Raw genomic sequence first — 16,197 nt, 5'->3', positions numbered from 1 at the left:
GATCTACATCAAATTGTTCAAATTGTAAGTTTGGAAAAATTTCTTTGTATCTACAATGTAGATCTTTAATGTCCTCCCGGTGTAATAAGCTGTTGGATAGTATACTATTGACACTGGTAACAGGATATTCCTCACTTGGCAAAACTTTCTCTGCAACTTTATGGAGTGCATTCTTCCTGCTACTGTCAGATTTGACTGTTCCATTGAGCAAATTGAAAACACTCCAGTCATATATCTGGAAAAAAAGACAAGACAATAAAACAAAATTGTAATATATTATCTAAATTGTACGACTGAGGACATAACTTATTATCAAAATCCTATTTATTTAGTTATAATGTATACATACACGACATAGTCCTTTTTTAATCAGTCATTTTTTTGGGGTTGGGGGGGAGCTCTTCAATACTTATTTGATAAGTGGAGATACTGGGTACTATAACCCAACCCATTTTTTTTTTTTATTAAAGTTAATCTTAAAAAAATATGTCTTTTTTTCATATATTGTGCAGACCTGCCAAATTTTTAAAATCTTTACAGGGGATTTAGTGCAATTTTTGTGGCGTTTCAGTATGCAATATCTTTAACTCTTGAAATGGTCTCATTTTCTTATTTTTCCTTTTGGTATTCTGATGATGAGTTAAGGAGCCAAACTTGTATTGAAGGCCGTACATTGACCTATAATGGTTTACTTTTATAAATTGTGATTTGGATGGAGAGTTGTCTCATTGGCACTCACACAGCATCTTCCTATATCTAAGGAGCCTTGATTTCTTGAATTGCATGATTCTTGTTCTAATTAATTGGCAATATAACTTAAAGAATAGGGAAAAGTAGCCTTAATAAATAAAAGACTTTCTTATCATTGCACCATGACCCAAATGACCTAAACCTAGATGCCCATGTCAAATTATAGATTAATAGAAATTTATCAGAAAAAATAAAACTGGTAACCAATAATTTTTTAGGTTTCCAACTTTTACACACCCGATATCAGTTTTTTGTTCAGGCATGAAAATAGGGATAGTTGGGAGGTCTGATTTGGTTTATATCTATTTGGTATATAGAAAGTATCCTTGATTTTCTGGCCGGTTTAGTCTTGTTACTCTGCACTCATATGATTGACCGAGCACAAGAATGTTTTACCACAGAGTAGAAAACTTGTCAATTATTGTCAGAGGCTGATTAAGGGGGAGGCCCGGGCCCCCCCTTTTGGAGAAAAAATTTGGTTGCTTATATAGGGAATCACTGAAGCGTGACTGGAGCGGGCCCCCTCTTAGGTCAGTCAGTGGACCCCCACTTATGAAAATTTCTGGATCCGCCACTGATTGTAGAACCTATATACAAAAGTTGGTTACATGAAAATGGTCATAAATAGTTGCTTACACGGTATGTTTGCATGACTGTAGATTCTTCATGCTCATGCTGTAAAATCTGTCTTGTTATCCAGCTGTTGGCTCTTTCTAGTGGATACAACCACCTATCATATAATGGTCCAAAATCCATAAACCCCTCAGGTATGTGGTGAAGTAAATGTGTCGTCAAATTCTGTAATGTTAATTATGAAATATATAGATAAAGAAGAAACTATTAAAATGAAAATGACCATTTCTCAATCTGTTATTAATTGTTGCTCCTTATCAAATAACCATAGAAAGGGAGATAACTTTTAAAATAAGTAATTTTATGCTTTTAAAGAAATTTCTTATTTTACTGGTAGCAAGAACATGAGTTTTATAACTTCTCTCTTTTAAAAAAAAAAACCCTTATCAAGCTTTCTTTCTAATTACAAAAAAAAACATGCTTTTTCATGTATAATCTACACAACAGCAATTTTAAGCACCATACGGTGACCTCTAGCTGTTTAATTCTGAGTCATTGGGTCTTTTTTGAGAGTTGTCTTGTTGGCAATCATACCACATCTTATTTGTTTATATAAAAGATAAAAATAAGTATTCCTCACTAGTTCCAAACTAGAGGCTCTCAAGAGCCTGTGTCGCTCACCTTGGTGCATATATTAAAAAATGGACAGATAAATTCATGACAAAATTGTGTTTTGGTAATCATGATGTGTTTGTAGACCTCACTTTACTATCAATCAATCAATCAAATATTTATTGTCATATAAACTCTGAACAATAAGTTTGTGACAAATAATATAAACATACACAAAATACTGAACATTCTTGTTGCTACATTTATCTCTATCTATAATGAACTTGGCCCAGTAATTACAGTGGAAAATATTTTCTAAAAATTTACAAAAATTTATGAAAATTGTTAAAAAATTACTATAAAGGGCAATAACTCCTTAAGGGGTCAACTGACAATTTTGGTCATATTGACTTATTTGTAGATCTTGCTTTGCTGAACATTATTGCTGTTTACAGTTTATCTATATCTATAATAATATTCAAGATAATAACCAAAAACTGCAAAATTTCTTTAAAATTACTAATTTAGGGGTAGCAACACAACAACTGGTTGTCTGAAAATTTCAGGGCAGATAGATCTTGACCTAATAGAGCATTTTATTCATGTCAGATTTGCTCTTAATGCTTTGGTTTCAGAGTTATAGGCCAAAATCTACATTTTACCCCTATGTTCTATTTTTAGTCATGGTGGCCATCTTGGTTGGTTGGCAGGGTCATGCACACATTTTTAAAACTAAATACCCCAATGATAATTGCGGCCAAGTTTGGTTAAAGGACGCCAGGTAATGAGAAAAGCTCACTTGACCATTCAGGTCAGGTCAGCTAAAAATAGTATAAAAAGAACAAATCAATTTCTGGAAAAGAACTGACCTTTGACAGGAAAACTGAGAAACCTATTCAATTTAATACGGTATACCAACTTATTTTTTCAGATACTTAAATTAGTGTTTTACCCTTTCTGGTCCACTTCACAGCCATTCAATTGAGCAATTTTCTTATTTATTTGATGTAATTTTGATAAGAAAGATTCAGGTTTTTGATGATTATTTATGATTATTTTCTACTCGAGAAAGTGGCCAAAGTAAGTTTGTTTACAGTTGGTCTTTTAATTTGATCATCTTTGCAGTGCATTAATTTGTCAGTACACGCATATTCAAATATATTATAACAAAATACCTGTAACGTCAGTGGAAAATCTCTCTCAAGTAGTGTCACAGCAATATGGGTGTCTTCTATCAAAGTAGGAATTTCATCTTTCAGGTATGAAGGTTTAACAAGTCTGCTCAACACATCAAATAGTTGAAAAAGTGTCTTCTCTTGTTGCTGTCCTAATAGACCTCTCAAACACCATGAAGCAGCATTTTGGGTTACAAACTGAAAAGTTAATTAAAAAATGTACATGAAAATACAGCTATTCTAATTTTAAGCACATTCCATTTTTCATATTTGCCAACTTTTCAAGTTTAAGCTTAATTAAAAGAAAAGAGCTTAGTTCATAAAATCATTTAAGATTTTCCTCTACCACCTCTAAATTATTTCTTATTTTTTATCATTCCTTTTAAAGTATGGTTTAAATTTTGTTTAAATGTATGCATTCAAACATCTGAACCAATCTTATTTTTGTTTTGTTGATTTTAACCTTGTCATTTTCTTATAGTGGACAGTCTTATGTAATCATCATGATCATATAACATTATAATTTTTTTTTTTTTTTGCTTCCCCCGTTTATAAGTTTGACTGACTGTTTTCATAGATATACATGATATAAGAAGATGTGGTATGAGTGCCAAGGAGACAACTCTCCATCCAAGTCACAATTATTAAACATTGTTGTTAAAAGGTAAAACATTATAGATCAAACTATTCTGTTACTTTTCAGTGTGTGTTTAGCTCAGTGTTTATGGATGTAATTTGGTAGCTAGGTATAAAACTGAAAGACTTATAAACTACAAGCAGAATTAAGTGAAATAATACCTTTCCATAATTTTTAATATTATGATTCATATTTTAATTGGAATTTTGATTAATAAAAACCTCACAATAATTTCCGAATTTACAGTATTATTGTCTTCTTTCAAGAAATGTTCTAAATACAGGGGCGAATCCAGCCATTTTAAAAGGGGGGGTTCCTAATCCAGGACAAAGGGGGGGCCCATTACATGTCCCCATTCAAATGCATTGATCATCCCAAAAAAAGGGGGGTTCCAACCCCCGGAACCCCTATCTGGATCCGCGCCTGAAATATTAAATTTGATTAAACAACTTACCTGTTGCTTTCCATGCATTGTACGAAGTGTCCACTGTCTGGAGAAATGGTCAGCAGGTGTATAGTCAAATCCTCTAGGGTACTGTATGGATTGTGCTCTTTTGTCTGCAAGTTTTACTTGACTCTTTGAGAGAGACCATGGAGCATCTGGAAAGCTGACTTCTTCTGTGACAACATTTGTGGACTGGGGCTCTGACTGTTTTTTCTGTTTTTTCTTAGGTTGTTTTCCCTGATCTGTACTCTTTCTTTTATTGGTCACCCAAGTTTGCTCAAATCTGTTGTATTGCTTCTCACAATTTCGCACTTTTGCACTGTCAGTTTTCCCACTAATGAAATCTAACACATTCGAAATAACATCTGAAATGGTATGCATACCATCTGTTTGCATTTGCTTTAGTCTGTCAAAATACGGAAGTGGATATAAGGGATGAATGCCTCTTAAACCAGTTTCTTTCTGGTGGATGGTCTTTTGGTTCTTGTTTGGTTTCAAATCAAAATCTTTACGTGCTGTCATTTCTTCATCTTTAGAGTAAAATGCAGGCTTTGGATCATTGACAACAGTTTTAAGTGCAAAGTTTGTGCAGTCAAGTCTATAAGCAGAATCATCACTTAGGAACTGTCTGTTTGATATGTGGATTGTTTTGTTCAGGGAATTGTTCCTTACACCAACTTCTTTGCAGAACGTGCATGATCTTAATGCTGCTTGACCTGATAAGTGCAGCAATTTTGCAAATGCTGGAATGTCACAAAGATATTGAAGGAGCGCTATCTTAACTGTCACTGGAGCATCTTTGTGGGAATCATATAGCTGACATTCCATATTGGACAGCAACTCATCAACCAATATTGTTATATATGGATCCAAAGACTTAGGCTCTTTTCTTCCATTCCCTGGGATAATGCCGACCATCATCATTGGTCCTAGAAGGTAGCGAATCTCCTGAGGCAATGATATCTAAGTCAAGATGATAGGCCACATAGATTTCTGAGCAGCATTGTTTTTGTTAGGATTTACACCATCAGTAAATAGTGCAAGTGGAACACAGTGTTCAACATCAGTGTCTTTAAATATACCGTTATTTAATTCTGCTTTAAATATTTGTCCATCAGTATAGTCACACAGTTTCCCATTTGTGTCAAGTTTCTTTGCATAAAGTATTTTTGCTAAATTTTTTGTTCCGAACCAACGAGCAAGTCTTGGAACAACTGGCATATAGCTGAATGTCTTCTTACAACGATTGCTGTCTTTATACAGAAGTGATTCATTACAAATGGTGCACTCACGGATACTGTCATTCATTGGATATATTTTACAGTCATTCACACAACATTTGTACTGTTTTATAGGAATTAAACTTGGTTTGATCATTTTAACTGCTTCTTTGTATGAAGCTGGTAAATAATTAGGTTGAGGCATGATGCGCTTCTCGTGCTGTAAGCACTCAGTTAAAGCTGCTTTGGACATTCCACTGTTTGATGAAAATATAAGAAAATGCTCTGATATAGCTTCAATCAATGTTCTAGAAGATCCTTCATACAATGGTTTCTGAAGATCATTCTTTTCTTGCTGTGCCTGTACTTTTTTATTGTAACTGTCCGATGAAACATTGTCCAATTGTGATATGGAGTTCAGATGACTAGCATGGGTCTTAGCGCAATGTATTTTAAAAGTTTTTCTTGGAACAGACTTTCCATTACAGAGTGTACACATGCACTTTTGTTTGCTGCTTGATGCCATGTTGTATAATAATACTGTTGACCTCTCTGTACCATATAGGTCTGTTTCCCTGAAATAAATAGATATATATATTAATTCATGTCTTAACCAAGAATGTGTCCATAATACATCAATTGATGCCCCTAATTTTCTATGTTCATTGGGTGGCTAAATGGGGTCAAAACTCTAATTTGGCGTACCACTTACATCATATCATTAGGAATATGTGTACCAAGTTTCAAGTTGATAGAACTTCAACTTCATCAAAAACTACCTTGACAAAAAACTTTAACATGAACACGGCTGAAGCGGGACAGACTGACAGAAGAGCAAACAAATGAACAAACAAGAATGTGTCCTCAGTACACGAATGCCCCACTCGCACTATCATTTTCCATGTTCAGTGGACCGTGAAATTGGGGTAAAAACTCTAATTTGGCATTAAAATTAGAAAGATCATATCATAGGGGACATGTGTACTAAGTTTGAAGTCGATTGGACTTAAACTTCATCAAAAACTACCTTGACCAAAAACTTTAACCTGAAGCGGGACAGACGGACGGACGAACGGACAGACAGACGGACGAACGAACGGACAGACGGACGGACGCACAGACCAGAAAACATAATGCCCCTCTACTATCGTAGGTGGGGCATAAAAACAGACCAAGGAACGAACAAACAGACGGACAGACACACAGACAAGAAACCCATACATGGGGCATACTAAATGGGGCATGAAATAGGTTGCAATTCACATCAAAATACCTTTTCAACTGTAAATGAAAATAAAATGTGTTAAGGTGGTACCTAACACTTTCACTAAAATTAATTTGGCTCGTTTAAATCTAATAAAATTTTGTCAAAGTATTTACTTTGACCCTTTAATAAAAATATAAAAATTTCAAAAATTTTGAACCAACCGTTTTGTCAGAAAAATTATACTGGTTATATAGCAGTTTGACAAACACCAATTTTAATCATTTAGAAGCTTAATATTCCCTTTACAACACAACATAATTAAAACGTTTAGCCGACTTTACAGAGTTATCTCCCTGTAGTGTTAGGTACGTCTATTTTTGCATATATATGTGAAAGGAAAAAGTCACAATTATGTATTATATGTTGGAATGCACGTGGAAAAAGTTAAATATAAGATATAGGAAGATGTGGTATGAGTGCCAAATTGACATTTCTACATCCAAATTACAATTCATAAAAGTAAACCATTATAGGTCAAGGTACGGCCTATGTGTATGAAATAAACAATTAAAATGGAGTTCTTAAATGCATAAAATAAAATCATTAAAACAGTCATGTAATATTGATCAATTATTTTCAGTGAAACATTTTTTAATGTATATCTAGACTACAATACACACGAAACAAAGCTCCATATTATCATGCCCATGCCAAGTAAACTATTTATTTTAGACTTTTCATAATTTAAATAAATGTTTTATAATTGGTATAAAAGAAGTTTATATGAGATTTTGAGTCAAATCGGTGAATCTGATTTTGACAGCTAGTGTCCCTTTTAATATTGAGTTGTCTAACTCGCATCTACTTTGTATAAGATATGAAAACAGAAAGATTACAAATGTACAATTGAACATGTATCAGTACACAAGCTTGTACAAATTTCTTTTGCTTTTAATTTTTTATCCAAATTTCCAAACCTTAAGAAAATAAAAAAAATTATAAGCCACTGCCCTCTGATGATACCCCTGCCCAAATATTTCTGTAACTGTGTAGTGGTTGAGTATTGAACCTAAAAATGCATCACACAGTATAGTTGATTAAACAGTTCAAACTATTTTCGTTAAAAATATTTATTGTGATTTGAATTAATTTGATAAAGGTACACAACTAGAGAAATGTAAAAGTGACACCCTCAAAGTTTGAACTTGATCTGTGTGTTATGGAAAAATTAAAAAGCATTGTGTATAATTTTCATAATTTATTAGCTAAAGTCAAAAATAAAAGAAAAAGAAGAACATTAAACAAATATTTGGACATACAGATGGACAAGTATAACACTTAATGTCCCTTCACCAATATAACCAACCAAATTTTCCCACGAAAGGGTGAACCCAGGGCCCCCAGGATCCGCCTATGGAAATAATGGCAAAGGTTTTATTAATGCAAATAATGCAACTGGGTCAACGGTGTGTAGAAATAACACAAAGGACTTCTTAGTGCACTTAGAAGAAAGATTTTGCACTATAAGGACACTAAAAGGATTTTTTAAGACCCCAAATAAAAAACAGCATTCTGATAACAATGTCTAGTACATCTATGTATCTATACTAAGATTTTCCAGAAATGGCATACCAGTAAATTTAACATGCCTTCTTGTTTATTTCTCAAAAATTGAAGGCCGTACGGTGACCTATAGTTGTCAATGTTTGTGTCATTTTGGTCTTTTTGTGGGTAGTTGTCTCATTGGCAATCATACCACATCTTCTTTTTTATAATAACAACTTCACACAATAATTTCTGAATGAACAAGGTCCTGAACACAGTTTTTTGTCCCTCGATGTTTGTTGTCCACGAATGTAGTTCCTAGTGTGACCAGTGTTAATTGCCAATTTTTTTCGTACCCCTTCAAAATATATTTCCTCATGTTTTAGGCCTCGATTAGCAAGTAGAGGGAAGATATTACACAGTAAAAAAAATTGGGTCATGAATTTCGTAGAAAAGAAGTAATATTTGTATAGCTGAAAAAGTTAAAATATTAGCACTTCAGACTCTGTAAAAAGATTTCAACACCCCCCTTAACCCTTTCCTCCATAATGTTGCCTTTTGATGCCTGTGTAGAACCTCAGTTGAAACGCTTTGACTACAAAGTGTCTGGAGTAGACTAAATAAAATTTGTATCCAATATGAAAAGGAATATCATAAGAATATCCGACTTAAATTTATTTGATGAAATATTTGTTTTTTGCAATGCATTAATACTTGAAAGCATATTATAAAAAATTTATTGAAAAATCCTTTGCGAATCAAGTATGCAAAAAAAAATTCAATGGAGGAAAGGGTTAAGATAGAGTTGTCTATACTTTGAGTTAGAGCCAATGAAGTTTTATATATATATAAATTGATATGTCCCCACACTGTAAAAATATTATTGACAAAGTGCAAAATGTGTTGTATAAATGTCCCAAGTCTATTACGCCCTGTTTGAAACAATTTAAACAAAAGGAGCTTGCATGGTGCATAAAAATTGACAATTTTTTTTATTTCCTATAGCTTCAGTATGCATTTCTAAATTTATTATTTAGTAAGAGCTACAGCCATAATTGCCCCTAAATTGTTTTCAGTCTTACTTGGTTTCAGGTGAACCTTTTATTCTTAAATGGTATGCTGTTAGTAATTTTTCTTTTCATTTTTTAAAGTACATTTTATACATATGTCAGAATTATTCACAAATTAAAAATTGCTGGAAAATATTACATCCCCCACCCCTTTTCATTGGAAAACCTCCATTTTATGGAACATGGTCATATAAATTTTACTTTTGAATAATGGTGATAAGTCTGATTAATCAAATGAGTATTCAATTTCTTTTAATACATGTATTTTATGGTCGGTTTGTTATCTCTTTGATACAAACATTCCCCATTTCCATTCTCAATTTTATTGTTATTTAATAAGGCATTTAAAAAGGTTTGTTTTATTTAACATGCCATCTTGATTTTTTTATCATATTGTCACTTTGTAAGCAGTCGCATAATTTATTTAGCTTAAGTTATAAAAAGTTTAATAAAGTATACTTTCCTATAAGGTCCCTCGGTTGTGTTTTCTTTTTTAATGAAAATAATCTTATAACTGAATTGTGACTTTTTGTCCTTTGACTTTCTGTCTCACAGTCTTTTTTATATACCCCTTCCAAATGTATTTCTTCATGTTTTTTGTCTCAAACAGCAAGAAGAGGGAAACAATTTTACACAGTAAAAAAAAAGGTCATGAATTTTAAAGTGAAGTAGTGATTTGGTCCAGCTGAATGTGTTTACTTGGCATTTTGAAAACCTTTTAATAGATTTAATTATGCTTTAATTGTAAAACTTAAATATGAGGTTAATTAACCATCAAAGGATTAATTATTTACATTTCTTTATAGTCAAAGAGAATTTCTATTTGGAAGAGACAAACTGAAACAGGACCCAAGCTAATATACACTCATTTTTTACGAAATGAGTGTTTATTTTTGAAGCAATTACATATTTGTGTTTTGAAAAGAATTTTCAACTAATGATCATCAAACAATTTAATTGATATGAAATTTAATTTTGAAAGATATGAAACAATCAACATGATCAATCTTTTCAATAATGAAAATAACCAAGAGTCATTTTGAATGGATGATATATTGAAAAAAAGATGTTAGTAGGAGCAAGGTTAATTCATGGAAACCAATAAGTTTGCACAAAATACACAGACATTTAAAATGTGTATGATATGGACATGAAAAAATAACTGTGAAAATTTTTAATATTTAACAAGTCTTATATCTGTATATACATATATTCCTTCACAAACAGATATGATTGTTGATATGACACTTTTAATAGGTAATTAAACAGACAGAAAGTCACAGGATAAAAAGTCACAGGACATAAAGTCACAAATTTGGCAGAACAAAAAGTCACAAATAATTTGTTGACAATTGTTTGAATATGTAAGAGAAATATCTTGAAATATTTACTTTTGAATACATATATTCATATTAAAGTTTAGGAAATGTGTCATTATACTTGAAAAATGAAGATTTATTAATTTTAATCATGCAAACGATATATTTCATGGTACCTGATGATGAAGCCATTTAAGTGCCAAGCCACTTTAACATTTTGTTTTGATAACAAATATTTAATCATCTTTGATATTTTTTTGATAAATTTTGTTTACAAAGTCAGTTGCTTTATTTTAAATACAATAGTTCAAGAAAAATTCAAAAATATTTTTGTAGCCTGAATAAGTGTTTTTAATTCAAATAAAATACTTTTTGTCCTGTGACTTTTTGTCCGTGACTTTTTGTCTGTGCCATAATTTGTTCCCTTGTATAGACCAATGAACATGATAAACCAAACTTGAAATAAATAGTGAGATATTAAGGAGAAAAGCTAGGTAAAACAATAAATATGTCTATTTTGAGTAGGAATGTAGGAAATACTTTTCTCAGTTGTATATGTCTCATATTTTTTTTTATGTAAAGGAGAAAAAATAGACACAGGTTAGATTGTATATCCCTTGATGTCAACTGGGGCACCTGGAAAACAAAGCAATTAACAAAAGAATACATACAATATCTTAATTAACATTTCATTTTCTCAAAATGTTTGTATGGCTTCTATTAAATTTGGCATTTAACAACCCTGCCATGAGCATTGACCAATCATTAAAAAGAAAAAAAAATGTTTTTATATTACACCAATCACTGATATTAAAAATATATTAATTATTGATTGGTTAAGACAAGTCATTTATAATCTGAGTACCTTCATTATTTTAAAATTAATTATTGTTCACACAAAATTAATGATGGATTCCCAACAGCATAGTCAACAATACCTAGCGCGTCATCAACACTTCAACCAAACTGCATCATTACAGAATTTATTCGTTCCTAGACCCTATGTTCAGACTCCTCAACACTATCAGACACCTACTCAGATGTGTTATTTGAACTGCAAATGTTGTGCCATGTTCTTGATGACCAAATGTGCATGTTCATGCAATCAGCAGAAAGTCTCCATTGCTACCCAGACAGACCAGGTCCAGAAGAACTTTGTGAAAGATGATTACTTTAAGCCCAAAACCTCAGCTTACCAATTATTACAGGTATGTACTTTTATTTTATTTATACAAAGAAAGAAGGTTAAATAAGAATGTTGAAAAATTATGTACAAAAGTAACATATGATTGTTTTAAATGTTCAAGCACTGTACTGATATGGACTTATTTCCATAAAAATCCTGATAGTTGTTCTTATTGTAGAAAAAATAATTATGATAAGTAATTATCCTTAAGGTGTCATACCACCAACTTAGAAAAATCCCTGTATCATGTGTATTCAGGGAGAAGGATTAGTATACTTAAGGTCAAGTAACAGTAAATGAACGCCGCCTAGCGGTTTCCGCAAAATATTGCGACGTTTTGTACGAATTACGTCCCTTTGACCAGATGTTGTAATGTTAAAATTGCACCCGGCGACTTTTCGATGGGACAACGTAACGGTAAATTCGACGGAAAATATGTTAATTCTAGGAATATGAAAACAGTCCTGAAGACGATCTTCAAAATGAAAATCAGGACATAGGGTGGTAGAGTTTGTATATCTGCCGACCAGTTAAAACAAGTGTGAAAACTGTTGCTCACTACTATTTCTACATAATTGTGATGAGAAAAAACAGTGTGGTCTCGGAAGTAGTAGTAGTATATGTAGTATGTCAAAACTGTCCTTTCAAAAACCCTATATTCACTGGGAAAAGACATCGTCTAGCAGAAAATAAGCAGAAGGGGTGTAAGTTTGGGACATTAATACTAAAGTTAAAACTTAGTATTGTACGGTGTCGGTAAGACTATAATGATAATATCTACCATATTTTGAAAATTATCACACCAGTCGGAACAAGTAAAAATATTTTCAAATTAGAGAAAACGGAAATGAACCACATAAACTAATACTGGTCATAAATTCGCCGCTGCTGTCAGTCAGTCATAGATGGCACTAAACTATAATACACTTAAATTAATTAACCTTGTTCACGGTTGGAACAATAGTTTAATATGCATACACAGTTTTAGACTATAACAAATTAAAAATAAGCAAAAATGATGTTTCACGATCATTAATCCATCGCTACATTTTGTAATCTAACGTTTTTTTGTTTTTTTTTGTAATGGTGCTTTCTTTCACGTCCGCAATTTCGATGTTAAAAATAGAACACAAATCTTTAAATAGATACATGTATAAATAGTATATGGTTTGAAGATTTATACAGGGCTATCCTAATAGTATTGATTCGTATGGTTGTCTTCTCAAAGGAAATTGTTATATATATATGGGTAAAAATTAACCGAATAAAAAAAAGATACCCTAGCTGAAAGTAGCATCTCAAATATGCAATAGAACTGTTCTGAATTCTATTTCACTCAGGTTGAGAACGAGATTATGTCGACCACCTCTATATCATAGTACTACTATATATACCAACTGAAAAATATGCAGTGTCACAGGTGGAGGGGGCACATCCCGAAATCCCGGACTTAAAAACATGAAATCCCGAGGTCCCGAATTTATAGAAATTTCAATCCCGCCATACCGAAATCGAAAAAAAAGAATAGCCGGATCCATAAAGGATCAATCCCGAAATCTGCTGAAAAACACCCGATCCCGTAGTCCCGTTTAAGGTCCCCCCTCATTTGTGTAGATTGACTAAATAACAAAACATAATATTACCAGTCATGTCTCAGCCTGTGTGCGATTGTTTTTTTCTTGTTTTTTTCGGTTGGGGGGAAAAGGGGGGGGGGGGGGGGTTGTAGATATATCAAACATAAATATGTACATCTGTTTTTATGTCATATGTCTCAACCTCCGTTAACTTTGTTTCCTCGGAAATGTTTTTAAACGATGGAAATACACTGTACTACAAAGACAGAGAGAGAAAGAGAAATTCAGAGAGAGAAGCACAATAATTTATTGTCACACAAGATTAGATCTCAAAGGGAGTTGCAGAATAAGGAATACTGGCGAATGTCAAAATTGAACAAAAAAATTTGCAAAATTATAAAGAATAACAACGGAAAATAAAATAATTACTTAATATAATAGTGTAGACCATGTACAGAATTTTACAAAATCGTTAATTGAAAATTTTACAGAATAAGCGTTATATCTAAAGATAAAGAACATTTAGGTCCACACTTTATATGGACCCTTGGACAAGTAAAAATCGTTGAATTATCTCGGTGTTGCTGGTCAGTAATGAATAAAAAATCACTGGTCAATTTAAAGGTTGTTGTAAGTGATGCAATATATTCTTATTTTCCTGTTCCCCTTATGTAACTTCCAGTTTTATTAAATTTTACATCCATCAAAGCCTTAGTTTAATTTAGTTTCCTGTCATTACTACCCCCCGCCCCTTTTTATTTGTCACATGTTGTGTATCATGTACTGATTCTATATATACTTCGAGCATACATATGTACACTTATGGAACAATAACCATTTAGTAAACTTTGTAAAACGTTTTTGTAGACTTGTATACAATAAATTTTATACAGAACAAAAAAGATATTAACAAAGATGTCACTGAGTTTGTCTGCGTGTTTTACTTGTTAACTTGAAGATGTATAAATAACCACACGACACTCTTTCAAGAATTTGTAGAATCATTGATATAATGTTTATTTATATATGCGATGTTAAGCAGCATTATATGGACAGAACACGTTCTGTCGTGATATAGTACCAAAGCACAAGCTTTTACATGTTCCGCTGCTAAAAAAATCGTTGTTTTTTTTTAAAGTGGCCAAATCATATATCGGAACGGAGAAAAAGTGTAAACAGATGACTTACAAGATAGTCTAAGAGATTTATGAATTTGTTACCCACAAATGACAAAGTTCAACTATCTCTCATTAGAGCAAATATTAATAAAGATCAAAACCCTGACCACATGCAAACAGACAGCAAAGTACGTTCTAGGATTCAAACTGTAGATGTTTTGCGGAATAACTATCAACTATAAAGGGAGGCGGTCGGACAGAAGGACGGGTGGCCAGACGGAATGACGGACGGACAGACGTACAGGGGTAGTTGAGGGGGCATAAAAAATATAGCTTCAATTACATCTTTTATTGCGTCAACTTGTAGACAGTAACCCTGATGATTTCTATTTTTAAGATTTTACCATTTTTGCGTTCATGTACTTACAACGTATTTTTGTCTGAATTAGTAATTGTTTTAGATATGTATATTGATAATGAACGTAAATGTATCACATTTTTTACAACGTATAATTTCTTTTTAAAATGTTCCATAAAAGAGGGTCTGATTGAGGTTTACGGAATACAGAATAATGGGCAAAAATTGCAGAATAAAATGCAAAAAAGAAAAAAAAAAGAAAAAGTGTATAATGAGGTGCTAAAATATAAAGAATAAAGAATATTTGTAATACTAAATAAAAATTTATGATAATTATCCAGACTCTTATGATAAAAAGAATCTATCAATACGAAACACATAATCATCGTGCATAATCAACACGAAGAACGTTGGAAATTATTAGCATGATAACTTGACGTTATATGATAAAAATTACGACGTCACAAATTTTGATGTTTTTTTGGCAAAATGTTGGGTTTGCGTCGCTTCTACAGGGAAAACGAAGTCGGTGACCATACTTTTTTTTAATATTATCTAATTCGTAAGACAAAGAGGAAAAACATATTAAGTTAAAAAAAAATTCTATGGAGCGGTTCTCGTGATTTATACCAGAAACCGAAAATTGTAGAAGAAAAATATAGATATACCCTATATATTCAATGTAATTTAGTACCCTCTCCTACCATTTTAAAAATGGATTTTCTTGAAAACGAAGTCGGTGACATATACTTTTTTTCACATTTTCTGATGTATATTTTTAATATCTGATCGAGTTCTAAGTTTTAAAAAAATCTATGGACTAGTTTATTTACTGATCCTTGACCTTAAGGGAAACCTTGTAATTGTCATACCACCAAATTAGAAAAATAACTATATTCAGAGAGACAGATTTTTTTGAAATAAATATGTTTAAATTAAAAATATCCCTATCCATTAAACCCAATTATGACAGTTTCCTAAATTTAAGCTCAAGTTAAACTTCATAGAAACCCAACATACTTTTGCAAGCTACACGCTTGCACCTCACATGGTCGCCCCCAAGTCTGTTCACACACTACACATTCACACCCAATTTGTATTCGAACTTCAGTTGATATTTTTTTGATTTTTTTATATGTCTAAATGTTGAATAAAATTTTAGAAAGTATCATCATGTATTTTTATTTTTTATTTGATCAGTAATTATCAAATTAAAATTTTTTGAAAGATTACTGGTAATTGATATTTATACACCATGTATACATCCTAATTCGTTGGTTTTTTTTTAAGTGTTTAAAAATCATGATTGTTGTTTTTTTATCTTGCTTTGATGTAAACAACTACATAAATTTAGCTTGGTACAATGTGGTATGACTAAAACTTTAAAGATTTAAAAAAAAAATCATGA

General features: G+C 32.1%; 1 protein-coding gene across 1 annotated transcript in view; it reads right to left on the bottom strand.

The window, feature by feature from the left end:
• Positions 1-1,418: 1,418 nt before the first annotated feature.
• The window catches only part of LOC143057994 (uncharacterized), a 38,326-nt gene continuing 23,547 nt past the window's right edge, over positions 1,419-16,197 (bottom strand). The window contains exons 2-4 of the mRNA XM_076231457.1: positions 4,202-5,987; positions 3,111-3,308; positions 1,419-1,548 (exon numbers count right to left, since the gene is read on the bottom strand). Coding sequence (XP_076087572.1) covers positions 5,830-5,987 — 158 coding nt within the window. The 3' untranslated portion in view covers positions 1,419-1,548; positions 3,111-3,308; positions 4,202-5,829. The remainder of the gene's footprint in view (positions 1,549-3,110; positions 3,309-4,201; positions 5,988-16,197) is intronic.

Source organism: Mytilus galloprovincialis, chromosome 14 (assembly GCF_965363235.1).
Source record: "Mytilus galloprovincialis chromosome 14, xbMytGall1.hap1.1, whole genome shotgun sequence".
NCBI lineage: Eukaryota > Metazoa > Mollusca > Bivalvia > Mytilida > Mytilidae > Mytilus > Mytilus galloprovincialis.
The sequence above is the reverse complement of the archived record's forward strand: the minus strand, read 5'-3'. Positions and strand labels throughout refer to the sequence as shown.